Raw genomic sequence first — 26,215 nt, forward strand, 5'->3', positions numbered from 1 at the left:
ATCGGCTTCTGGTTCCACCTCATTCATAGTCCTTCCATTGTGTATGGTGGTAGCCAGCCACTGCTGTGGAGTGTGTTTGAAGTGACCTAGTTGTAGAGAGTAAGAAAGATCAATGAACGTAACAGGAGAGGCTAAGTCTTATGGTACTGGATTTGTTTGTCAGCACATCAGCTTTACTTTGAGGACATTGGATATGCTTCCATAATCTTACAAAGTGATGTTTCAATGTTTTCTCTAGCATTAGCCATCTCAAGCAATATGGTATTATTACTTTATTATTTATTTACACTCAAAATTTGCCCAGTTCTTCCGTTGGACAGAATTTTTTTTTACATAAATCGAACTATTTGATGTCTAAAGACAGCATTCTTGTTGTCTTTAAGTTATCCTGTGAAAGGATTATGATAATATCAGGATTATTTAAGAAAGAAAAATTATCCGAAATGGAGTATTTTAAAAATCAAGCTGCTCTGAAACATCCCTCCGTGTTTTACAATAGTATTCATTCCAGCCTATTCCTCCCCCCACCCCCATATCAGCTGTTGGAGTTACCCATCTGGTGGCCTAATGCAAGTACAGTGCAAACAATTTGCAATAGAAGATATTTCTGCTCTTAATCAAAGAGAATGAAATTAATAATGGAAAACTGGGTTGTCTTAGAAAAAAATGATGGAGCTCTTGAATGTTTGATTTAAAATATAATTCTCCTTACTACTTATCTATAATGATCTTCATAATTATGACTATATACCATTTTTAGCCCAAAACTAAAGCTTAGTACCTGATAAATTATTTCTTCTTTCTATGCATATCAGTCCAGCTGAGATTATAAACTGAAAGTTGTTAAAGATAAAATTCTGTGCACAATATTATTTCATTCTTTATTTTTAATTCGCTATGAATTTTGGTACCCTTTTTAACTGTCTTCATTTGAAACAGCTTTTTCCAATATCAGTTACTATATATACTCAAGTATAAGCTGACACAAATATCAGCCGAGGCACCTAATTCTACCACAAAAAACTGCATTAAAAATGTGTTGGAAAAACTCGGCTTATACACAAGTATACATGGTACTCTTGGAAAGTATCAACCATATTTTTGGAAGTAGAAGATATATATAAAATGCAACATTGTTCTATAAAAGCAAAGATTCTAGTAGCCATCATTGATTTTATTTATGTATGGTAACAAATCCTCTATCTTTTGTATTAGTTTAAACTCCCTTTACTCTCATTACCAATAACCTTTTATGTTAAATGCATATCCTATTAATCCCAATTCTTAAATAAGCCATTGATCCTATTATCTGCAAAAGCAGAGAGTAAATGATTCGTTGGGATGCAGAAACCTATAAATTCTACGTTGTACATGGCAGCAGATTCAATTTTTCATGAGAATGTCTTGACCTACAGTTAGAGAAATGTGGATGGAGAGGTGCTAGCAGAATATGATTAAGAACTTCCCACCCTGGACATAGCAAACGGAGACATGGCATGTCCGTTTTCCTCTTCGATGAACCTACACTGTCAGTATGGAAGATCTTGAAGGACACATTTTGATTTTTGTAAGGGAAAATGAACTACAACCTTCTATTTTTAGCAGCCCATTATTGCTTTGTACCAGGCGCTGCATAGAGGCTGCTGTGAGGGCCACCCAGTAGGGCCCCTTCAGCCACCCGGGAATGACAGATCCTGTGCTGTCATCAGAATTGTTCTTTGAACCCACACTTGCAGTCACTGTCACAACCCATCTTGTGGAGGGACATCCTCTTTTTTTTGCTCCTCTCTACCGAGCATGGTGGCCTTCTCCAGGGACCGGTCTCTCCTGAAAACGTGCCCAAAGTCCCTGAGACAAAGCCTCGCCATCCTTGCCACTAAGGAGCATTCTGACTCCAAGATAATGCATCTGTTCTTTCAGCAGTCCAGGCTACTTTCAACATTCTTCACCAGCACCCTAATTCAAACACGTTCTTTCTTCCGCAGACTTCCATATTCAATGCCCAACTTTCACATGCTTATGAAATGATTAAAAATACCATGGCTTGGCTCAGGAATACCTTAGTTTTCAAAGTTACAGCCTTGGTTTTCACCACTTTAAAGAGATCGTGTCCACCAGATTTACCCAATGTAATGCACTATACGGTTTCATGACGGGTGCTTCCATGAACACTGATTGTAGACCCACGCAAGAGGAAGTCCTGGCCAACGATATCGATGGATCTCTGCAAGAACTTGTCATTGAGGAAAGCATTTCAGTGACAAAGTTTCTTTATTTTCCCTACAAAAAGATCTTATAAACTTTCTTTTATTTTCTCTACAAAAATTTCTTACAAATGGCTGGCATGGAAAGTCAAGGTTTTTATTTTCAATATTTTATTTATTGAAAACTTGTATTTTGGATATATGTGTGCACTCCTACAAAAGTTTATTGGAGCAAAGTCTATCAGTTTTCTAGTGACAGATATCTTTAATTTTTAAATTGGCTAATGAATATATTGATGTAGAATTAGAGAAGAGGGAAATATTACATGTCCAGAGGTGTTGTAAAGTGCAGTGTTTCCCCCTAAAAGAGGTATCTCTAAATTTTAATAGTAGATATACAACAATTACAGTGGACATTTCAGGAAAACATATTAAATTATATTGAAAATAATATTACTTAAAACTTGACAATTTAAGATCCCTTTTAACATTAAATCAACAAAAGAGGAAACACTTCAAACCCTCCATTGTATATAAAGTGGGGAAAGACGCAAAACCAACAACATTAAGTGGGAAGTAGATAGGTACAGAGAACAATAGGCATGACTAGGCGTAGAGGAAAGAGTGCGGGAGATGACCAATATAAATCTCTTGTTACTGGGTGCCGTAGAGCTGTTCTGACTCGCACAACCTTACCTTCCTACAACAGAGAGAAACACTACTCTGAACGTTGCTCTCCTGGCAGTTGGTCTCTGTGTGAGCCCCCTGTTAGAGGCACGGGGTCCATCCATCTTACTGGGGACCTCCTTCCTTTCCCCAACCTTCGGAATTAACTCACAATTAAGGTCAGCTAGGACAAAAATGATATATGCAAAATGCTTTAAAAATCCATAGAAAAAACCCATTCTCTTTTCCACAAATTTTTATTTTGATGTCCTCTTATATAATGTGCACGTTAGTTACTTCAGTTCCATCATTGAATATACAAAGAATTATTGGCTTCCTTATCTTAAATAAAATGGTTATCTCAATTCTACATGCGCGCATTTTGCTTTTAAGGTAATATTCAATACTGTATTAACTATGTAATGCCGGAAATTATAGGCGGTCTGTATAATAGCTTATACCTGGAATATTTGGAAATAACTCTGAATTGTACCACGTTTATAAAGCTATGGACAAAACATCATAAATAGGAAGTGTGTGTACGTTTGCAGTGCTGAATTCAGATATAGTATGTTTTTACTTTGACAAAATTTAATGTGATAGAAAAGTGAATGAAATCATCCACTTTAGATTTAACACTCTCAATTCGTTACTCTGAGAATTTGGACAAACGATTGCATTTTTCCAGGACTTAGTTCTTTTTTTTAATAAATGAAGTGATTATTCTGGAAAAGAGTATCTGAAGAATTCTTTTCAAGTTTAAATTTCCTTGATTATGCAATTATAGTCGAAGCTACAAATCCGATGCGCACGGGCTCCTGGAAAACTGCTGCCACCTTGCGGTAGCACAGCGAGTCCTGCATATTTAAGAGCAATGGTGGGAAAACAGCTGGCGAGCTAATTGAAGACAGATGTACAGACAGAGAGACATTAACAGGTTTAATTGAGGTGAGCTCCAGTAGAGTAATAAAATAAAATTATATCTAACCAGCTAGCAGCAAAGGGTACTAAAGAGGTCAAAGAATAATTTAAAACAGATTAAATTGCCGCACAGAAGATAACGTGTTTACCTGAAATGTCCTCTGAAAAACTGACTTAGAAAAATGATTCAGTGGGATTTACTTCTATAAGAAAAAGGTCCCTATCAATAGGAGGACTCATTCCATCCTATATTTATGTAATCCATATTTTATAGCAAAATTTGGAATTCAAGGAGAAGGTACATATGAAGAAAAGATGTAATTCATGTAGCAATGCCTAGAAAATGTACTTGTAAGAAAACCTCAATTCTTCAATAAAATAAACAATTTTCATATATAATATGCAGGTATATAATGCATGGCTATCTAATATGTCCATGATTTCTAAAGCGCTGAAAGAGAAGAACAAAGCAGGTGTAGAATCTTTTTAAGTTGCTCATTTCAAAATCATAAAATTCGGAAGCATTACATATAATTTTAGGATATTATTTCCTGAAAGGATATAGAAAGAGGGGTATTACACATTACGCCAAGAGATAGAATGAGTTCAAGAATCCATTTCTAGAACAATACTCTCTGGTGGCTCCCCTGTAATGTAACTATACATATTATTTTCTTTAATTACTCCAGTTTTTAAAAATATACAATAATCTTTTCTATTTTTAATTTATGAAGCTATGCTCTCCAGTGTTTAATATAGTGTTTAAAATGTATTTCAATAAAACCAGATCTTGTGGGATTAATATAACACATCTAGTTGGGTGAAATGTTTCTCTTTTTTTTAAATCATTTTATTGGGGCTCTTACAGCTCTTAACACAATCTATACATAAATCCATTGTGTCAAGCACATTTGTACATATGTTACCATCATCATTTTCAAAACATTTTGTCTCTACTTGAGCCCTTGGTATCAGCTCCTCATTTTTCCCTCCCTGAACCCTTGTAACATAATTTAAAAATTATTTATAAATGAAATCATTATTTCATGTTTTACACCAACTGATCCCTTTACCCACTTTTCTGTTGTCCATCCCCCAGGGAGGGGGTTATATGTAAATCACTGTCATTGGTTCCCCCTTTCTCACCCTACCTTCCCCTTCCCCTCCTGGTATTGCTACTCTAATTATTAGTCCTGAGGTGTTTATCTGTCCTGGATTTCCTGTGTTGTGAGCTATTATCTGTACCAGTGTACATGCTCTGGGGTAGCTGGATTTGTAAGGTAGAATTAGGATCATGATAGTGCAGGTGGTGGTGGAAGGAAGCTTTAAAGAGCTAGAGGAACGTTGTATGCTTTGTCGGTGCTATACTGCACCCTAACTGGCCCGTCTCTTCCTGTGACCCTTCTCTTCTGTAAGGGATGTCCAATTGTCTACAGATAGTCTTGGGTCTCCACTCTGCTCTCCCCCTCATTCACAACAATAGGATTTTTTTATTCTGGGTCTTTGATGCCTGATACCTGATCCCATCGACACCTCATGATAACACAGGATGGTGTGTTTTTTCCATGTGGGCTTTCTTGCTTCTCAGCTAGATGGCTGCTTGTTTATCTTCTAGCCTATAAGACCCCAGACACTATATCTGTTGATAGCCGGGCATCATCAGCTTTCTTCACCACATTTGCTTATGTACCCATTTTGTATTCAGCAATTGTGTCAGGAGGATGAGCATCACAGAATGCCAGGTTATTAGAACAAAGTGCTCTTGCATTGAAGGTCTATTTGCGTAGACCTTCTGTCCCTTTTCTGCCTTAATACTTAACATACAAATATATGTGCACAGATCTGTTCCCCTATCATTATATAAAAATATACTTACATATGCACATGCCTGTATTTGGACCTCTATATTTGCACTTTGCCTCCTAATTCCTTCTTCTATTTCCTTCTACTTTCCCCTTGTCTTCCCACTATCATGTTTGGACTCCATTTTGGTTTCAGTAATTCCTCTTGGCTACATTGCCCTTCATCAAGCCCCACCAGGCATCCTACTACCTCCTCGCCATCAATTTTAGGTCACTTGTTGGTCCCTTGTGCCTGGGTTTGTTGGTACCCACCTTCCTTTCCCCACCTTGCCCTCTCCCATGTCCCCCCAGATCTGTCAGTCCCATTGTTTTCTCCTTGGGATTGTTTATCTCACCCATCTTATCTAGATAGACATGCAGAGACAATTATAAGCCAAAAAAAAAAAAAAAAGACAAAACAGAACAACAAAAGGAAACAAAAACAATGACAACAAAAGAAAAGCCTATCAATAGTTCCAGGCCTGTTTGTTGACTTTATTGAGTGTTTTCTGGTTGCGCCTGATGGAGTCCTATGCCCTGGCCCCAGAGTCTATTTTTGGGATTCCTCCAGGACTTCATTGTTTTGCTATTCTGTTGCACACTCTTAATTTTTTGCCCCGGTTTGATAAGGTCAGATTAGGTATAGTTCCTGCATTGTGTATCCAGTGTTGTCCAGTGTAGCGCTATGGGTCAGTGAGGGACCTTGAGTCTCCTGCTGGGGCCTGCTCTATAGTCCTCTCTGTGCATGGACTGCTCGGGCCAGGATGTGTTCCACTCTCTCTCCTCTTTTCATTTGCTCCTGTGTGGTTGGAGCAGAAGCACCCTGCGCTGTAGCTTTAGTCCTGTCCTCTGAAGTGCACTCTGCTGGCTGGGGGTGGGGACTGGCCTGCAGACCTCTCTCTGTTGGTTCGCTGCTTCATGCAGGTATGTTGTATTCAAGTCTTGACTTGAGGGGTGGAAGTCTGGTTTCCGCCCCCCCCCCCCCACCTCCTGTGGAAATATAAAAATACCCTCCCGTTAGGGTATGACAAATTAAAAATGTTAACTATGATTTTTAAAGCAAAAAAATCCATCTCTCAAAGTCTATTTGACAAAGAACATGAAAAATCATCCTGTATCCAGTGACCTTTTGATGGGAAACTTGCTTGTATCACATAGCTGCACTTAAATAAGGTGGGGGGCTTATCTAATAAATAATTCGGAGGGTTCGACTATTTAATTAACTGAAGGAAGTACAAATAATTAATATATTGTTACTGTTTATTCCTTAACTACTTCTTGAGCATGGCCTTTAAAAAGCTTCTAAGGCAGTTGCCGAACTGCCAATATGGGCTCTGCTTTCAATAATGTGTGTGAACAAACACCATCAAAGACAGCCAGTGGTCGTCGCTGTACGAGACACACAGAGCACAAGTCTTCAAGATCTACTTACGGGGGTCCCTTCTGATTGGGAGAGCCAGAGAGAGACATGAAATGCAGGCTCTCTGAAGCGGCCTTTACAGTGAACACAGATTAGTTAGGTTAAAGGAAGTGACAGGGCAGGGGAGGCATAACAAGCAAGGGAAACGATAACACTAGGGAACCAAAATCAGGGTGGGTCGCTGAGTGGATTTTTATGTAAAGTCCACGTAGGAGAATGACGGGGGGCCAGCTTGGAAAGGAGCAAAGTTTAAAAACAGATGGGAACATTTGACTGAAATCTTGAAATAAACAATATGCACTTTCAAAGAGTTAAAGTCGTAAAAGTACTTTATCTGTTAATGTTTGTATTAATGTTAATATATTTAAATCACTAAGCTTATGTTAATATATCTATATTACTAAGTTTAAACTTGTAACTTTATTTGTTAATAAGTTGCATTTAGTTCAAGATAACAGAATGGATGTTTGCTCGTTTGAGGGCTATCTCCAAGCAAAGATGTTAGTACATATACTTGTGTTTTCTGAAAATGACTACTAAAATATGTGTATTTTTTTAACATTGATTCATTGAAATTTCTTGATTTCTGTGTTCTTTATCACATCTTATATTAAGTAGAGATATCCTGGTAAAATGCTATGTCCATTCTACATCTTATTTCATTCATTTTCAGGAACTAACCAAATGTCAGGCTGTCTGTACATTGCCCTTACAATACACCAGCTTAAGAGTAAAAATTATATTGAGCATCAAATTTTTTTGTTACGATTACATCAAAAATCTAGAATTTCTTAACTTATTCACCTTATTTCTTAATGCCTTAGATATAAGTTGGTGTGCAAATATTTTAAATAGACTTTTACTTGTTCCAAAATATGTATACATTTCTCAATTTGATTTTCTAATTTTTTAAGCCTCATAAATATGATATACTTGCATTTAAAATATTAGCTGTACTTCTACAACTTTTCAAAGAGATTTCTGTTCAGGGGAGATGCACAATAAGAAAAAAATGCTGTAATTTATATCTAGCCTTGTTTGTCTCTCTTATGCTATATTACATGCTGTACACAAGTCTCAAATTGCTAACGAGAGTAATCAAACTAGAAATTTCATCAGGTAAAACTGAAATTGGAAAACAAAAAGAGACTGAACATTTTTCAGAATCAATAGTGAATTATTTCTATAAAACGACTCTTCTGCTCCACTGAGCTATCTGTGAGATGAAAGTGGTTTTAATTTAGTAAGGACAAACTGATAAAATTATGGGTGTCAATTAATTATGGATTGCTTTTGAAAATACTATATCAGGATCTTCCAACTGATAAAATTTAAATGTCATTCTAAGAAATATTTACAATCTAGTTGGTTTGACTATATAATATATATCAAAATGTATAACTTTTATTTATAATACATTGCTCTAGTTAATTATGTCATTGGTTGTACAGTTTAATTACTTCATACATGTTCATAGTTATATATCCCAGTCATAGTAACTTTAAATATTTGCAAATTATCCTTCTAAAAAGTTCTTGTTTTTACTTTAACAGTAAATGCACTATTTATCTGGGTTTGCTCTCTATATTGGAAGAGACTATTAATCATACATTATAACTAAAATTGGATTTGCATGTCTAATCCAATGGATAATTAATTGGTAATTGGATCTTTAACATGATAAAAGTCCCTTTTTTACATTGTTATGCCCTATTTATTAAATACAATTGTCTAATCATTAAAAAGGTCTTCCTTAATTACTTATTCTGGAGAAATGCTACTGTTGTCATTGAAAAAGCTCATGTCAAATTCCTGGTGGTGGGAATATGCTATCGTGGAAGAATGAAGGAAGCTGGGCAAAACTTGGGCTTCAGGAAGACTTTATCCTGAAGACAGGGACAAGCACAGCTGCCCGGGGGGCTTTACTCAGAATGTCTACCTCTCTCACTTCATTCTATTAGCGCCACTGGAATTCCACCATCTCCAGAGTCTTTGTATTTTCACAATCTTCTTAAGAAAAGGATTGATATTTGAAGATCAGTACAAGATTCTCAATGGTTGACTCATGTCTGTCAATTTCCCCAATTGCCTAGGAAAGGTCTAATGGTGCAGGGAGTTATTTATCTAGGAAAGACTAGATTGTATAACTAGAGTATGTCACCATTGCAAAGAGAATCACAAATTCACGGTCAGGGCCTAGGCAAGCTCCAGGCACTAGTGAATGGCCTCTGACACTAGTGCCCTGAAGATGAATTTAGGAATATGGCAAATAAAATCACAAGAGACAGAAGACGCCAGTGAGCCTCGCTTTGCCCCCTTCCTCTGCAGAATCACAGTCATATGAGGTAAACGTTATTGACCCCAATTTTTCAAAATGTAAAACCCTAGACTTTTGTGAGTTACTAATGGGTGGGTTGAAAATCAACATCAGATCACTATGCCCTAAATTCATGATCTTAACTACATCATGTGGTTCAAGACTAATATCAATAATTTCTCAATTTTGCCAGAGAGTTTGCTTCACCACAAAATAAGAGCAAAAAAATACCACTGCTCTTTCTTCTTTCTGCCTCATAAATCATTCCCTAGTCTTCTAGATTTCTGCTAACAATGTTTGAACGATGTCCCTATTGAAAAATTTATAACATGTATGAAATTTGATAACTTATCTGTGGGACTATGTATTATAATATCCAAAATTAAATTCATGAAGTGTTCAAATCCTAATCATAAGCTAGAAAATGCTCCAAAGTGAAACACATATCTCCAAATTTTAAAAAGCTGCTGGAGATAGATTTCAGAGTTACATTCTAACAAGCGCAGCCTTTTCAGTCACTTGCTGCAATTATCTAAGCTATTTTTTCATCTCCAGTTCTCAGAAAACCATGGGCTATTTATATGAAGAATAATTCAACAGTGTTTCCCTTGTGGAACTATTTCTACCTACCATATTTTTATTCTCATTCTTCAATGAAACAGTAAAAGAGATGTCTGCCATATTGCTGTTACAATACTGTACCCAAAACACCCCACAGCTGGTTTACAAATGTTGAAAAATTAAATGATATGCCCTTCGAGGTGATTTTTCCCCTTTATCTCTACTCTAAACAATGAAGTAATGGAATATTAGGATGGAGCACTATGGGGAGAGGAAATAAAAACCAAAGGCGGGTTGAGAAGTAGAGCGTTCTTGTGGTAGCTTAGCTATGTTTCTTTACTATGTGCAGAAGAGGAAAATGTATCATTAAGCAGCAAGCGATTAATGATTTATTGACTGTGGCGTTGACTCTCCCTACACCATGCAGCAAAGCCCACCGGTGCCCGGCCTGCGGAAAGCTCCGTGTCCACCGGCTCCTCCGCCAGCAGCCTGGGCAGCGGACACAGCGTGGAAAGCGAAGGAAGCAGCGGCCCTGCAGCGGAAACGACTCTGTTTCCTATTCCTAGAATGTAAGTTATTCTCTCTCTCTCTCTCTCTCTAACTAAACAGCCCCACGAGGAAGTACTTCGCAACATTTAGTAGGAAATAACTCCAATTCTGAGTCACAGTCCCGGAAACACTTGATGTTTTTGCCTAAATAAGTTCTGATATTTCGATATTTCAGTTGATTGTAAAGATGAATGTTGGCTACCCAGGCATATTTAATAGAAGCAGTGCTGAAATAATACCTTTGGCTATTCCTGGATCAAGTTCCTAGGCAGTACATCTATGTTTTAATCATATAATAACCAAACACAAACATTGCTGGTAGCTGAGATGAATTTTGAATTGGAAAAAAATCAGTCATTTATTTTGAAACAGAATAAATGCAAACTATTTAAAGAACTTCTGGTCATGAATGAAATAGCACATTGGGCTCATCAAGTAGTCTTTTCAACTGTAATTTTCTCTACATTAAAACTAACCATCTTGAATTATTCATTTTCGTAAAAAAGGGTAACATACTGGACTCTTCATAGCTGTCACTGGGGGAAAAAAAAAACCTCATTTGTATGAAATCATTCTCATGTGTTTTGAGTGGATCCCAACCAATTGCAACCTCACCTGACAGAGTAGAACTGCCTCATGGCGCTTCCTAGCCTGTAGATCTTTGAGAGCAGATTTGCAGGTTGTCCCAACCATTGACCTTTGGATTAGCAGCTGAGTTCCTTAAACATTCTGTGCCCAAAAAAGATACTTTTATCATGCATTGATCTTGAAGGAAAACCATATTGCAAACCAAATGCACAGCAAGCAGATTGCATTTAAATGCCGTTGAAATTGATTTCGTCATACTGGAGACATAGTTTAGGGGCAGCAGCAGTAACATGTGGGCTATGTCCATCCCGAGACCAAAGCCACTCCTCTCCACTATCTGCTGGCTTTTCCAACCCCGAACTGTGATATATCCCACAGGCTGCCTGTTTGTTTGTTTTTTGAGGCCTACAAACTAAAATGGCACTTAATTTAAAAGTGATTCAGACCAAAAGAGAATGATATTTCATAACATGTACGGCTTTTGCACGAAAGGAGAAAGGCTGAGTGGTTGTGACATAGATTGTGAAAAACACTCAGCTCTTCACTGAAAATCCCTAACGTTAGACACAATCTTTCAGGTAAGGGTCTTTCTTACATTTTTAAGTGGAAAGTGAAACTTTCTCTGAGTGGAACTTATATTTTTCAACGTTTTAATGTTAATGTTTATAGAACTCTTTCTTCTCATTCAAATCAGTTCTTGTATTTAGATAACGGTTCAATTAGCAAGAAAAATAGTGAAAACAGTGAGACTTTACAGATAAATATTTTTAAGTTATTTTGGAGATTTCTACTAGCATTTTTAAACATAAATTATTGATCACCTATTCTTGTGTTTTGTTTTGTTTTGATACTATCAGGCTATGGATGAAATATAGTTACCTGTATCAATTTTGTTACATTTTGGAAATTAGTTCCAAATGGAAAATGATCAGTTTTGCCTTAGTCTCTGATGATCCAGTCTGACTAAAAAGAATCTCAAAAATCCCTTAGATTCTTCTCTCCAGGATATAGGCTTTATAAGATTTTAAAGACTTTAAGAAAGTTTTGCAATAGATGTAACTTAATAGTATTCCAATTGAGATGCATCTTTAAAAATACATCATTTCGAACAGGACTATCTGTACCCGTACAGGAACCCCGGTGGCATCCTGGTTTGGGGTTGGGTTGAACTGCAAGGTGGGCGGTTTAAAAGCACCAGTTGTTCCAAAGGAGGAAGGTGAGGCTTTCTTCTCCCCTCGAGAGTTATACCTCTATGTAGCTTTGCCATGGAATATAAGCAGGCTCTGAAAAATCTCATCATCTTTCATTTACATTTTCTAAACATGCCACACAGCCTCCTTGCATTTCTACGTATGTTTTTGTACTAATTTGTGCTGCCAATATACCCATAGATGTAGTAGAGGACAGAGGAGCAAAGTTTATTATTCTTAGAACCAAACGCTTTGTAGGGAATGATCAGTGGGCTTGAGGACTTGCTACCATTGTGTCAGGGAACACTGTTGTCAATTGACATAACCTAGTCCACCAATAAATGTTCTCATTCCTGCCTTGTTGGTCATGACTGGAGTTTCAAATGCCCGTGAACACTCGTCTAAGACGCAGCCATTCGCCTCTTCCTTGTCTGGAACAAAGACGGGAAGGAAATCAACAACTTGAGGAAAAGCAGCGATCCAAAAGTCAGGGCGCCACCGGAACCCCTGGGCCTCCACAGCCCTGAGACCAAATTAAATGGTGCCCGGCTGCCACTGCCGAGCGCTCCGATCGGGATCACGAGGGAAGATCCTGGATGGATGGGAGGAAAACCTGTAGAACCCAATTCAAAACCACCCACAAGGACTAGGCTCACGGGTTTGAGAGAGGCTGTTTGAGCCCCCAACACTAGGGCTCGTGGACGCCCTTCGAGCCTGGACTCGAACCCTCTCTAGAGGAGCGCCTGTCCCCCAAACAGTACACAGGCCAATAGACTGAACCTCTGGCGATTGCACTTCCTAGAGGCGCCCATCAAATGAGGCCAAAAGGGCTACATTCACCCAAAAGCAAAGCTAGAAAAACGATGAGTGCAAATGCGGAGCTCAGAGTGAAAGTGGAAACACGGCTGACACATTGAGGGTGAAGCCACGAAAGTCAGGAAAAAACAAAATGTGTCCAGATTGTTGAACGGAAATGATTTGCTCTTGAAACTCTCACCCAAATCACATTTTTTTAACAGTTGCTACAACAACAACAACTAAAGGTAGTGAAGATTTAGCAATAACTTGTGTCTTGTGAGAAACTGCTACAAAAATAACCCTCCAGGCCCCCCGCCCCCGACCCTCACCCCAGCAAAAAGAAGAGTATCCAAATTACCACCTTATTCACAATGATTCAGGAGCCCTGGCGGCATGGCGGTTACGTGTTGGGCTGCTAACCACAACGCGGGCAATTGGAAACCACCTGTTGCTCCTCTCCAGGAAGACAATACAGTCTTGGAAACTCACAGGGGGCAGGCAGTTTTATCCTGTCCTCCTGGGTCACTGCCAGTCAGTGTCAACTCCAAGGCAGTGAGTTTGAGTTTTTTGGTTACAGTGATTATATCTAATAGATGTTTTATACATCTTCATCTTTAATATGAAGAGAATAAACCTAATTATATATTTTATTATTTGAAGTCTATTTCTAAAAAGGCTGATGCTATTTTTTTTCCTTTGAAGAACTTTTTAATACTCCTCAGCATAATCCAATACCTTAGACTCCAGTACAAATCCCATCTTTTTTTATGGTCTAAGTCACAGGCTGCTCATATGCCTCATTGAGATAAAAGTCTCCTGGTGTGATTTTAACTTTCATCTTCTGCTACTGTACTTATAGTCATGAAGTTACTCCATCTGCAGATTGTACAGATGCCCGAACTCTTGAAACTATACCAGAAAAGTTGAGTTTTGATTGTCTTCACACAAAATCAAGTGACATACAACACATTAATTGTATGTGTGTAGTTGAGAAAGAGGCTAAGGAACCTAAGCATGGTATTTGGCACCTTCCTGCCAAACGATGGACATGAAGAACACCCTTAAGAAAGAATGTAGCTGAATGTTTGATACCTCTCAGCGGTTCGCTACATTGTCAGAGTGAAAGAATGTCTGTATGTAAATAGACTATGTTTTCCTCGAGTAAACGCACATCATTTAATAGTGACAAAAAGTTATAACGTGCAAAAAACAAACTGATATTTCATCAATGAGTCTAAGTGGAAGAAGATAATGTAGTTTAAAAAATACATATCACATTTATTTTTCCCTCCATTTTTATGTTTCTCTTGTAAAGAAAAGCTTTTGAAAACTATCTAGGATAATTTTTATTTCCACATGAGCTGAAAGAAAATTCATTTTTCTAAGGTGCTCCAGGGTGTGTACAAAAAAATTGTATTTGGTATTTCTTATAAATATCCTATTAGCTTGACACAACTAGTTGCTGGGATAGTATATAGATATATACTATATGAGTAGCATATTTGAATACATACTATACAAGTACTAGATAGTATATATAATATATTATATATTCCATAAATATATCTTATATATTCCATATATTAATTGAGTAGCAGAAATAAAGTACAAAATTTGAAGTCAGAAGGGCCTGAGCTGAAGATCATTTACTGGTAATTAAGAAAAATTAAGCCTTTCACATCACATAAAAATTATTTCTTTAGAACTTCACTTAACCTCACAATGCCACAAAATTTTCTATATTATCTTTAAAAATACACTGACTATTCTTTGGGCTATGTACCTAATGCTTAAATCTGTTTTCAGTAGAAGCAAAGGCTGAAGCTGGGCCTCACCACTAAGATAAGAAACCTATGATTCAAAAACAATTCTAAAAATTGTTTTTAAATGTATTTAATGCAAGTACTGAAAATTGTAAGGATTTATAAAGTGTTTGGAATAGTATGGTAATGATTATTTTTCACTTTTCTCAGTTGCTAGATTTCTCCCAGGATTACCGTGTGGCATATTTGCAATATTAAGTAGATCCTTTCTTTCAATTTAGTACGGAGCAGAGATAAGGCATGCTTTAGCTCATGCCACCAGTATTTTTAAAGAGATGGGATATCATCAAGTAGCATCAAGTTCATGACTAGTAGATTCTCTCATAGCAATCCAATGCAATAGAGTAGAAGTGCCCATGGAATAGTATTTTGTCTTTATGTAATTAAAGTCCACCGAGTGTCTTCAAAGAGGCAGCCTTTCAGTTAGCCATTTGCACCAAAAAAAAAAAAAAAAACAACAAAAAACCCCAAAGTGAAGCCTTTCTCTTACAGTGGCAGAGAAGAGTTCTTTATTTGTTTAATAATCATCAATTCCTCATCATGGAGACACGGTCAGTGGGAAAAATGCATTCTCATTGAAGCAATTACTCCAATTAAAGTTTTGTGTGTTGCCGAAACAACAACAAAAAAAAACAAAAACCTTCCCCATGACCATGCAGCTAAAACTTACTGAAGGGTAAACTTTAAGATTTTGCATGCAATTTTACTTCAAAATTACATGGAATTTTGTCACTCAATAAAATGTGTGCTCAAAATCTTACATCTGGAATTATCATAGCAGAACACTGTAATGGGTTTCAAGATAACAAAATAATACCTGAATTTATATGTTACTCTTGATTATGTACAGACATATTTTGGTAGCTTATTTATATGTTACTCTTGATTATGTACAGACATATTTTGGTAGCTTATTTTGAGAAGGATGATAAGATAGAGCAGTCTTCAGGTAAAATATCATTATATTCTTAAGAAAAAATAAGAATTCATTCTTAGAAAATCCAGATATGTTAACAATTTTATTTAGAAAATAGAGCATCAAGGAATTATTTTGTTCAGACATTTTTCAACACTCAATATCCTATATTCCATCATTTAAAAACATCTTCTATAAGTGCATGCAAACCAAACCACCAGCCATGAAACTGATTTGGACTCTGAGTGACTGCATAGGGCAGCGGTTCTCAACCTGTGGGTCTCGACCCCTTGGGGGGTGTCAAATGACCCTCTCACAGGGGTCACGGGATACTTCATAATAGTAGGAAAATGACCATTATAAAGTAGCAACGAAAATACTTTTATGGTTGGAGTCGCCACCACATGAGGAACTGTATGGAAGGGTAGCGGCCTGAGGAAGGTTGGGAACCTCTGGTCTAGGGCATAGTAGAACGCCCTAGGTTTTTGAGGTTATAAATCTGTAGGAACAGAAGCCTCAGCTTTCTCCTGCAGAGCATTTGATGCATTGGAACTGCTGACCTTGATGTTAGTAGCCACCTCATAACCTATAGTACATATAAAAGTAATTACAGAATCTCTCGTCCCTGATACAGCTTTCCATCTGACTGAAGAAATAACAAGTGACCTACAATCTTCTGGCTGCTGGTATCAATCGCTGATTCTACAATACTCCAAGGAATGCAAATTCTTGCAACAGTGTTCTTGGACACTAATATAGACATAGAAATAGGAATATGAATACAGATAGAAATGTGATAGATAGATAGATAGATAGATAGATAGATAGATAGATAGAGCCTTGCCAAGATGAAGCAGATTAGCCTTTAATTACACAAAGCAAGAAAGACCAGAGCCAGAAGTGGAGCCCACAGCATCTGACTTACAAGTCAATGTGCAAACACATCTCAAAATACAATGAATACTTGAAAGGAAGTTACTAAGAAAAATAACAACCTGTAGGTTCCAATAGTATTTTGTGAATTTTTCATTAATTCAAGGATCCCTCTTCCCACCAGAGAATTTATAAAAACTCATCATGACAAAGTATAAAGATCCAAATGTTCCTTCTCACTTCTCCATTTACAAATGGAAAATGAAATTTCAATAACCCAATGACTGAGTCAGCAAATAACTCTCCTTTAAATTAGGGATATATTTAAGGAGCCATGGTAATGCTCTGGGCTAAGCATTGACCAGTGATTGCAATTAGTGGTTCAAGCCCACCAGGAGTTCTGTGGGAGGAAGATGAGGTTCAGAATCCTTACCCAGGGTTGGGACGAGTTAAAGCTGGCTCAGAAACAGTGGGTTTTATCTTGTTTTATGTCCCGATTAAATAAGACTAATAAATTTCCATTTTTAAATACATATGAGATATAGCAATTTGTTGGGTGTATCTTTGCCTTTCAAATCACTTATTGCAAATCTGAGTTATTTAGCTTTCTTTTGCGGTTTTGTGAATGAAGCTTATTGACTTGCATCCAGGTCCTCATGCCTGAACATACAATCTTTTATTTTCTCTTAAACAGAGGAAAGATGGGTCAGAATGGACAAGAGCCTGTGAAACAGCCAGGAGTGGGACTAACGGACACTGATGGTAAGTTAGATGGGAACCATTGCTGGCTTCTATTTGATTTCACTTTCTACACTATAGGTGCAGTTTTTGTTTTTAATATAAACATAATTTTCTAAGGGGAAATGACAAAAGTACCACATAGTAAGGAATTGGTCTCTATGAGATGAAAAGGACTTTGTAATTTCACTTTTTCAATTCCTCATTCATATTCAAAATTTAAGTATGTTGGGAAACATACTTTAATAAAAAAGAGAAAGAACAGAAAGAAACTTAGAAAACATTCTCAAAGCAAAAACAACGCTGTCAGTGTTTTAGTTGTTTAAAATGGTATTAAATAGAAAACAATCCTGGAACTTGGTTTATTTATTTTAAATATACATATATATATTTAAGAGTTATTCTTAAATATATAAAGCTGAGAAAAAAATAAACATGGAAATCACTATATTGGCAAATTACATTTCTGATTTTTAAAGTAGAAATGAAAATAAATGTATCTGTACTAAGCAAACTGAATTTGTGAAAATAAATAAATTTCTTTAAAAAGTGATAATAAATTAATTTGTATTAAACAAGCAGCAAATATAGCAGAGAATACAAAACCAAACAGAAACCACCTTAATTTAGGAATACATAAAATTATCTCTACGATTCATAAATTCTGATAAGACATTCATGAATTGTGCCACCTATCAAACAGTTAAACTATTTAAAGACGTTATCTAAAGTTTTCCTGTTCAAGTTCATTGAATTCTTATAACTACTTACAAAATGATTATCATAATTTATACAGATCTCACATAAATGGTAACAAAAATATTAAAAAGAATGATTGATTATAAACATAGTATCAAAAGGATTCTAAATAGAGTAGTAAGAGACATGAGTTTCTTATCTGGTCCTGTTAATCCGGGTTGACTAAAACAAATCCAATGACACTATATGTGTAGGAGAAAGCTTTATATCAAAGAGTAGTTGTATATTGAGAAACATCCCAACCCAGTTCAGATCAAGTCCCCAAATCTGATATTAGCCCATATGTCTGAAATTAGAAATTAGAGTGTGTAGAAATTAGAGTGTGTAGAAATTAGAGTGTGTAGCCCATCTCCAGGGAGAAAGTGAGGAAGAGAGGAAGTTCCCAGAATCCTCATGAGAAGGCCATGCCCACAAGGAGGCATCATCAGGCTGTGACCTGATTGACAGGCTAGACGCCACCCCTTCACTCTTAATATCCTCAAGTTGGCATGAGATTTTGTAACTACCACAGGTCTTGTTTCATATGCAAAATTCTCTACTTTCCTTTGAATTCTTTCAAAGCTTGAATCCTTTTCCTGTTGCCATGCTAACTAATGGGCTATCCTCAACCCACCAATCTTGTTATGTGTCATCTACCTCCATTAATAGTCTCAGTAATTCTCATTATATTTTGTTGAAAATCAAAGATAAAACCCAAATACCTGATTTTTTTATTTAAGTCATTATTATGTGCCGGTTAATTCTGTCCAACCAGATAATTTAAAATAAAAAATTCGGAGTAATACAGAAAAACAGTAAGGTCAGAATTGCCACTATACTCAAGTGTCTGAGAAACCAAGCAGGAGATAGTGAGGCAAAATAAGGACGTTACTATAGTCCCTAGTGAGAAAAGTCCCACTAACTGGTGGTCACCAGGGGCTCTGGAGGCACGATAAATTCTGTAGTGAGCTGCTGCCCACAAGGCTGGCCTGGGAACCTCACAGAAGCAATCCTACTCCGTCCATGAGGGTCCCTCTGAGTCTGACTTGAGCAAGCCTTTTAGCTTTTGTTAGAGGTCATTGGGAGCTGAGTCTTTCTCTGGGAGTGGAAGACAAGGAAGAGACAGAGGAAATGTCTGACACATATCCTGAAACACACAAGGGTGGGAGAAATGCTCCAGGTTCTCCTCCCATTCTCCGCTGAAGGGACAGCTGTTCTAGGAGCAGAACAAGAGAAAGCTGAAGAAGTGATCCGAGGGCATCCATCCAAGGACCTGTGCCGCATCCTAACTAGAGGTTCCATGTGCACATTGACCCACTCGCACTCTTCCACGTTTTGCCTTCTATGGCCTTCAGCATCTTCACAAAAGCTTACATAATCATCTGCGTATATCCTTACATTTGCTCTTTCCATTAAATTTATCTATGTCTTAACCTGTCCCTTCTCTAAAGCGGAAGAGGGTAAAATTACATTTTATCCATATTGGTGCCCTAGTACCTGCCAGAAAGCCTTGTTTATGGGGTTATTTAAATATTTTTTAGCGAATGAGTGAAAAACAATAAATTAATGACTATTTTCACATGCTTCTAGAATATCTTGCTTTCATATGATTCTAGAATACAGATCTATGTTGTTCTTGGTAGGTGCTATTGAGTCCATTCCAGTCCACAGCAGCCTTATACACAAAAGAACAGAGCACTGAATGGTACCGCACCCACCTCACAATTGTTCCTAGGTTTCAGCCCATGATTGTAGCCACTGGGCCAATCCTTGCTGAGGTCCTTCCTCTTTGTCACTGCGCCTCTACTTTGACAAGTGTGATGTCCTTCCTCCAGGGACTGGTGTCTCCTGACAACATGTCCAAAGTACCTGAGATGACGTCTGACCATCCTTGCATCTATGGAAAACATTCATGGATAGTCGCCCCCCCACCACCTCCCCCAACCTTAACACTTAATTCGACCTTTCTTTGAATTTTAAGGTTTATACATAAAACCATTAGTACAAATGTTCCCAGCTGTTAATAAATAGAAATTGTTTATCCTGATATGATGTTCTTCATTCACATCAGTCCCACACAGAGCACATTTGCTTTGCAAGAAAAAGCCAATCATACACTCCTTCATATTCTTACTGAAACTAGGAGTCAATGTGTTTATAGTTTAGTAAATTGATTCTGTTTAACACTTGCTCTCAAATTAGTTATTGGGCAGCATGGCAGGGGATGGGTACAAGATGGAATCGGTAAAATAATGTGAATCAATTACAGTCACGTGCCTTTTGGTAGCAATATTTAGATAAGTTGGTTTTGACTGATTTCTTATGGACAGTTTGACCATAAACAAGAAAACTTAATTAATTTATTAGTAGGATATTAAGTATAAATAATTTTATGTGAATTATATAAAGGTATCTAGTAGTAATATGGGAAATAAAATTATACAATAGTAAGCATTTAGAGAAAAATTTTAATTAGGAAAAATAAATAGGAAGAAAACAAGGGGAATTATTAAGTTTAACTGGAGTTTATGTGCTCGAGTCAGAAAGAAAAGTATTTCAATGGCAATTTTGCTTTGTCCTCATGGAGATATCGAGTAAACTTTGTGTTATATGTGAAATGTGTGTGATTTATATTTTGTTTGCCTTAAACTGTATGATCTAAAGAACTGCCTTCACTCCCAGTGAAGTTAATATAAACAACCAAATGCGGGTGGTGGGTTTTTGAGAAGCAAAAAATAAAATAAAATACTCAACCTAATTTGTTTTTAGACAAAATATATAGTTCTTTAATGGCTTTTTCTCTTTTCACTTATTCCCTAAGACATCTTAAAACAATGACTCTGTTGATAACACGACTTTCCTGAGATTTTATCTTCTTCCACTTTATATTGGATCTTTCATGTTCTTTATTTAAGCACTTAGTTTTAGGAACTCCTTGCCCCACTTAAAGGGAAATTGATCGATGAACATATGCTCACAAGCAGCATACTTTAAATCAAAGGTCTATCATAAAATTTATGTACACGCCTTCATACATTTTGTTCTCATGGAAATTTTATTCTTAATTTGTGTCTCAGGTGTTCAGAATATGTTATATTTTGTTTAATGAGAGCAAAATTTCATATTAAAAACATTGTTGATATTTTTTAATGTTAAATAATCAGGACCTTGTTCAAAATATTAGTTGTATCTATCATCAAAACAAACCCACTGCCTTGGAGGCAAGGCTGACTCATAAGAACCCCTGTGCGTTTCTGAAACTGTAACCATTTACAGGAATAGAAAGCCCAGGCTTTCTTCCTTGGAGCTGCTGGTAGTTTCCAACTGCCAACCATGCTTATGGTAACCCAGTGCCTAAACATCACACCACCACTTCAGAGGGAGATCTGGGGCGAGTTGTTTTGATAGTCCTGGACTGTCTCTCATTGCAGTTGCCGCAGCTCCTTTGAAGATGGGTCATCCTTATGGCCAAGGTTGTGGTAACAAAACTGAACAATCAACTTTATTAGTGTTGCATATGCCTTATTTGCATAATCCCACCCAACCGTTTGGTGGGAGTTGAAGAGAAATGGGAAGACAAGCCATGTTAAGATTTTTCACTCGACCACAGTGTACTTCATCTTACTTAAAGTAACACAGATATCTGAATTCTTATTTGGTCCTTTTTTCCTCCCATGTTTCTTGTCAATCACTGCTTCACTAATCTAGAGAAATAGGCCTGCGGAGGGAAGGTTTAAGTCACTAAGTACTCTATTAGTGTTCAAATTCCTGTTTGACCACGTTGCTTCATGTTCAACAGGGAAGTAGGGGTGAATTGTGATACTCTCCAACGAGTGGAATCAGTGAGAAGGATAGTTTGAGATGATTTCAGTTACTAAAAGAGGCCAAGAGAACAGGAGCCAACTTCGAACAATATTTTTTCAATGTATAGTTTTTCTTTGTGTATTTGTTACCTGTGATCATCTGATAGTTTAGGTTCATTTCTTTTTAGTTAATTGTGTATTGGCTGGGTCAAAATTTGAGTAAAGTGAAATTCAGTTTGATTGTTCTGAGATTTTTCAGCCGATTTATAGTTTACCTTTTATATTAAGCAGTGAGGTTGTCTCAGTAAAAGTAATATGAGCTGTTACTCATTGGTTTATGAATGTGTTAGGACTATAAAATATGATTTATTTTCAGAATGTGTTTTTATTTTGACTTTAGAAGCATGGATTAGTGTCACAGATAAAATTTTCATAGAATTTTATTTAGTATCTTAGACTTTTAATTGCAACTGTTTTTAGGTTTCTATTTTCTTATGTATAAATATATTCCTTAATAACATGCTTAGGTATATTTAAAGAAAAATGTTTCATGAGGGCTGTTTCCAAACACTAAATTAGAATTTTTGTTCTTTTTCAACTACTAAGTATAGATTGCAATAGCAAATGTATAATCTTTGATGTAATGTAGTACCAATTTTCTAAAACAAAAGCCAGCCTTTATATTTAAAATGATAAATAATAATAATAATAAATTAGTCATTTATATATTATAAACAGGCTTTCATGGATAGAGTATGTTTTTCCTTGGAAGAAGGAAGGAATGTAATTAGTTATAAGCATGACAATGGCAAGTCCTCTCTTAGAAACAATATCGTAAATAATAATATAACTAAATGTCTAATTATATTATGTAAAAATATTCAGGAGCATGATCTTCACCTACCAGAAAAAAACTGTAAATTAATTTGGGTAATTTTAGTGAAACAAAAAAATCTAGTGAATTGTTGCCTTTATTTCTTTTCAAAGGTATAGTTTATTATTTATTTCCTTGTTAATAACTTTTTAAAATTTTGAAAATAACCACCCTCTTCCTAAAGAAAGTTCCTATTGAAATGCTTCAACTTAAGCTCATTTTCAAGGATTAGATTATGATGAAGCAAGCTTCCCAGTCTCGGAAATACCAACTATATGCCCTCAAAATACAACAGGCAATTCAGATATGATTTTTTTTCCTTTTTAAAAAAATCATTTTATTGGGGGCTTGTACAACGTTTATCACAATCCATACATACATTCACTGTGTCAAGCACATTTGTACATTTGTTGCCACCATCGTTCTCAAAACATTTGCTTTCTACTTAAGCCCTTGGTATCAGCTCCTTATTTTTTAATTGTTTTATTGGGGGCTCATACAACTCTTAACATATCACAATCCATACATACATCAATTGTGTAAAGCACATTTGTACATTCATTACCCTCATCATTCTCAAAACATTTGCTCTCCATTTAAGCCCCTGGCATCAGGTCCTCATTTTCCCCTTCCTACCCATTCCCCTCCCTCATGAACCCTTGATAACTTATAAATTATTATTTCATCATATCTTGCCCTGTCCAACGTCTCCCTTCGCCCACTTTTCTGTTGTCCATCCCCCAGGAAGGAGGTCACATGTAGATCCCAGATATAATTTATCCATCTCTTATTTCACATTTCTCTGATAATGAAACTAAAGAAAATCTAATTTTCTCACTTTAAGGACAATCATTTAAAGCATTTTTAAAATTAATTAAATCAGGACTTTTTAAACCTACTATTATACAGAGGCTCTTCCACATGCATCTGTTTCATTGGGGAAAAACGTGCCAGACATCATGGAATCAAATGAATGACAAGATTATTCATAACTACTTATTCACAGTAGCTCTACATCAACTTAGCATAGCCCTTGGGGAGAGGTCTCTATTTTCCATTAGAAAGGGTTGTCTGGAGCAGATCATGCTTCACTTCAGTCAGTCTCCAGGACTCTGAAATATCACAGCACGTTTTCAAAGATGGTGGAAAGCAGTCGCGATTAGGCCACAAAACAAAAATTCTATTTTTGGGTCTTCCAAAATGAGTCAGTAAGTTCTCTACCTAATACGCTTAATACTTTCAAAGTTAACAGCAATTGTGTTTTGTGGTTTTCAAGATCAGTGACAACCTTCAATGTGTCACTAAACGAGGAAACCTAACAAATGCATCGGCAGCACAACTTCCCCAGGCACCACTGTGTAAACCGTGCCCTGAGTGTCCTTGTAGGGGCAGCTTAGAGCGTGGTCTGCAAGCCAGAAAGACATGGGTTGAACTGGAAAGTGAAACAATGGTTTTCATCATCTTGTTGCTATTAGGCGGTGTCTCTCAATCTCAATGCCAGAAGTCTCAATAGCCGACACCTATTAAGAACTTACAATGCAGTGAGCATTGTATTGGCTCATCCAATCTCTACAAGAACCCATGAAATGCAACCATTCTGCTCCTAACTCACTTTATTTTTCCTGAAAGGCAGACACGATGACTGGAGATATACAGCAAGTATCTTGAAAACACGAAGCATAAAGAACTTTTTTTAAATGCTAGGAATGGAAGAGTTGAAAGAAGAAAGGAACACAGGCAGTCACTCACTGAATTGCCTATTTGACACGTGTGGTCACAACAAACTAGTCTTGTATTAGTTGGTGCATACTGGTACTAGTAATGTGTAACACCTCTTCGTATAATATAATCTGATGGTGCTGACCTTCTCATGCTAACTCCTGAAGACAAATAAATAGCAGATTTATGAGGCTACAGATATTAAAAGACAATAATCATGAAAATATGTGCACACACAAAATCAGAAACAACTTAATTACTGAATGGAGGCCACATTCTAATTCAGAGACCACCCGTAAAGAAAAATAAATCCCTATTTATTTTATTTATTCTAAGTCAAGTTTTCTGCTACCTATAACTAAAATATCTCTAAAGGATGCAGTAAGGAGCCGTGGTGGTGCACTGGTAAGTGGACCGACTACTAATAGAAAAGCCTGTGTCTCACACGCATCAGCAGCTTCTCAACAGAAAGACGTCACTGTGTACTTGCACACAGATGAAGCAACATCTCTTGCCATGTAGTGGATCTCGACCCACAGTGACCCTTTATGAAGGTAAACTGCTGCTCCTCCCTTGTGGAGAGTCTAGTCGGTTTGAACAGCTGACCTTGCACTTGTCAGTTCAGTACTTAACCTCTATGCCAAGAGAGCACCTTCTATAAAGTTTACAGCCTTGAAAACCCTATGTGACCCTGCTGCACTGTCCCACAGACCTGGGGGGTGACCATTTTAAGGGTGCAGAAGGAAAGAGAAGACGAAAGTACAGGGAAGAAACAGGAGTTAACCAGAAAAATGTCATTTTATCCAAGTGCATTCATTCATATTGAGAAATGTAGCCAAAGTAGCTGGAGCATCAGGCACTGGGGTGCCAACCACAAGGTCCACAGGTTCAAACCACACATTCTCTGTGCACGAGAAAGACAGGACATTCTACTCTCATAAAGAAGTACAGTCTTGGAAACCCACCAGGACAGGTCTGTGCTGTCCTACAGGGTTACTGTGAGTCAGGTTCTACTTGAAGACAGTGAGTTTTTGAGTTTGAGCCAAATCCTGAGGGGCTCTGGCAGGGCAGGGGTTAAAGTGCTATGCTGGGATCGGGTCTTTATGAGAGCAGAAAGGGTCATCTACTAGCCTTGTAGTTGGTAGCCCAACACGTCACCCACTACCCCACCAAGGCTCCTTCCTAGGCTAGAACTCTGACTCATTCCTTTGTGTTGCATCCAAGAGAGAGAGAGAGAGAGAGAGAGAAATTGGAGAACCAGTGAAAACAAAGTGAAGGATCAAAAGCACTGTTGTTAAAGTGACGTAACTAAAAACACACAAACAAAAACCCCCTCGCTGCCATCAAGTTGATTCCAAAGAGAACTGCTATAAATACAAAAAACCCACTGAACTTTAAACCTTTCATTCGACAGTCTACTAACCCTCCTGCAGGTGGTGGTCGCAGTTCTTTTAAAGATGACCTGGTCACCACTCACCCCTCTGAGAAACCAGAGATTGTCCCTCAATCCTTGGAAGCTTCATTCTCTGAGGGATCCCGGGTGACACTGTGGCCTAAGTTTTGGGCTGCCAAATGCAAGGTTGCCCATTCAAATCCATGACTTGCCCCTCAGGAAAGAGATGAGACGATTTGCTTCCATAGATGTTTGCCATCACAGAAGCCCTGAAGAGCAATTC

At 37.2% G+C, this 26,215-nt stretch overlaps 1 protein-coding gene across 1 annotated transcript in view; it reads left to right on the plus strand.

Moving 5' to 3' along the window:
- Positions 1 to 26,215, plus strand: part of PCLO (piccolo presynaptic cytomatrix protein) — a 367,625-nt gene that overhangs the window by 333,330 nt on the left and 8,080 nt on the right. Inside the window, exons 22-23 of the mRNA XM_075557645.1 lie at positions 10,358 to 10,499; positions 17,362 to 17,429. Of these exons, the coding sequence (XP_075413760.1) occupies positions 10,358 to 10,499; positions 17,362 to 17,429 (210 nt within the window). The remainder of the gene's footprint in view (positions 1 to 10,357; positions 10,500 to 17,361; positions 17,430 to 26,215) is intronic.

Source organism: Tenrec ecaudatus, chromosome 9, assembly GCF_050624435.1.
Source record: "Tenrec ecaudatus isolate mTenEca1 chromosome 9, mTenEca1.hap1, whole genome shotgun sequence".
In the NCBI taxonomy this organism is placed as follows: domain Eukaryota; kingdom Metazoa; phylum Chordata; class Mammalia; order Afrosoricida; family Tenrecidae; genus Tenrec; species Tenrec ecaudatus.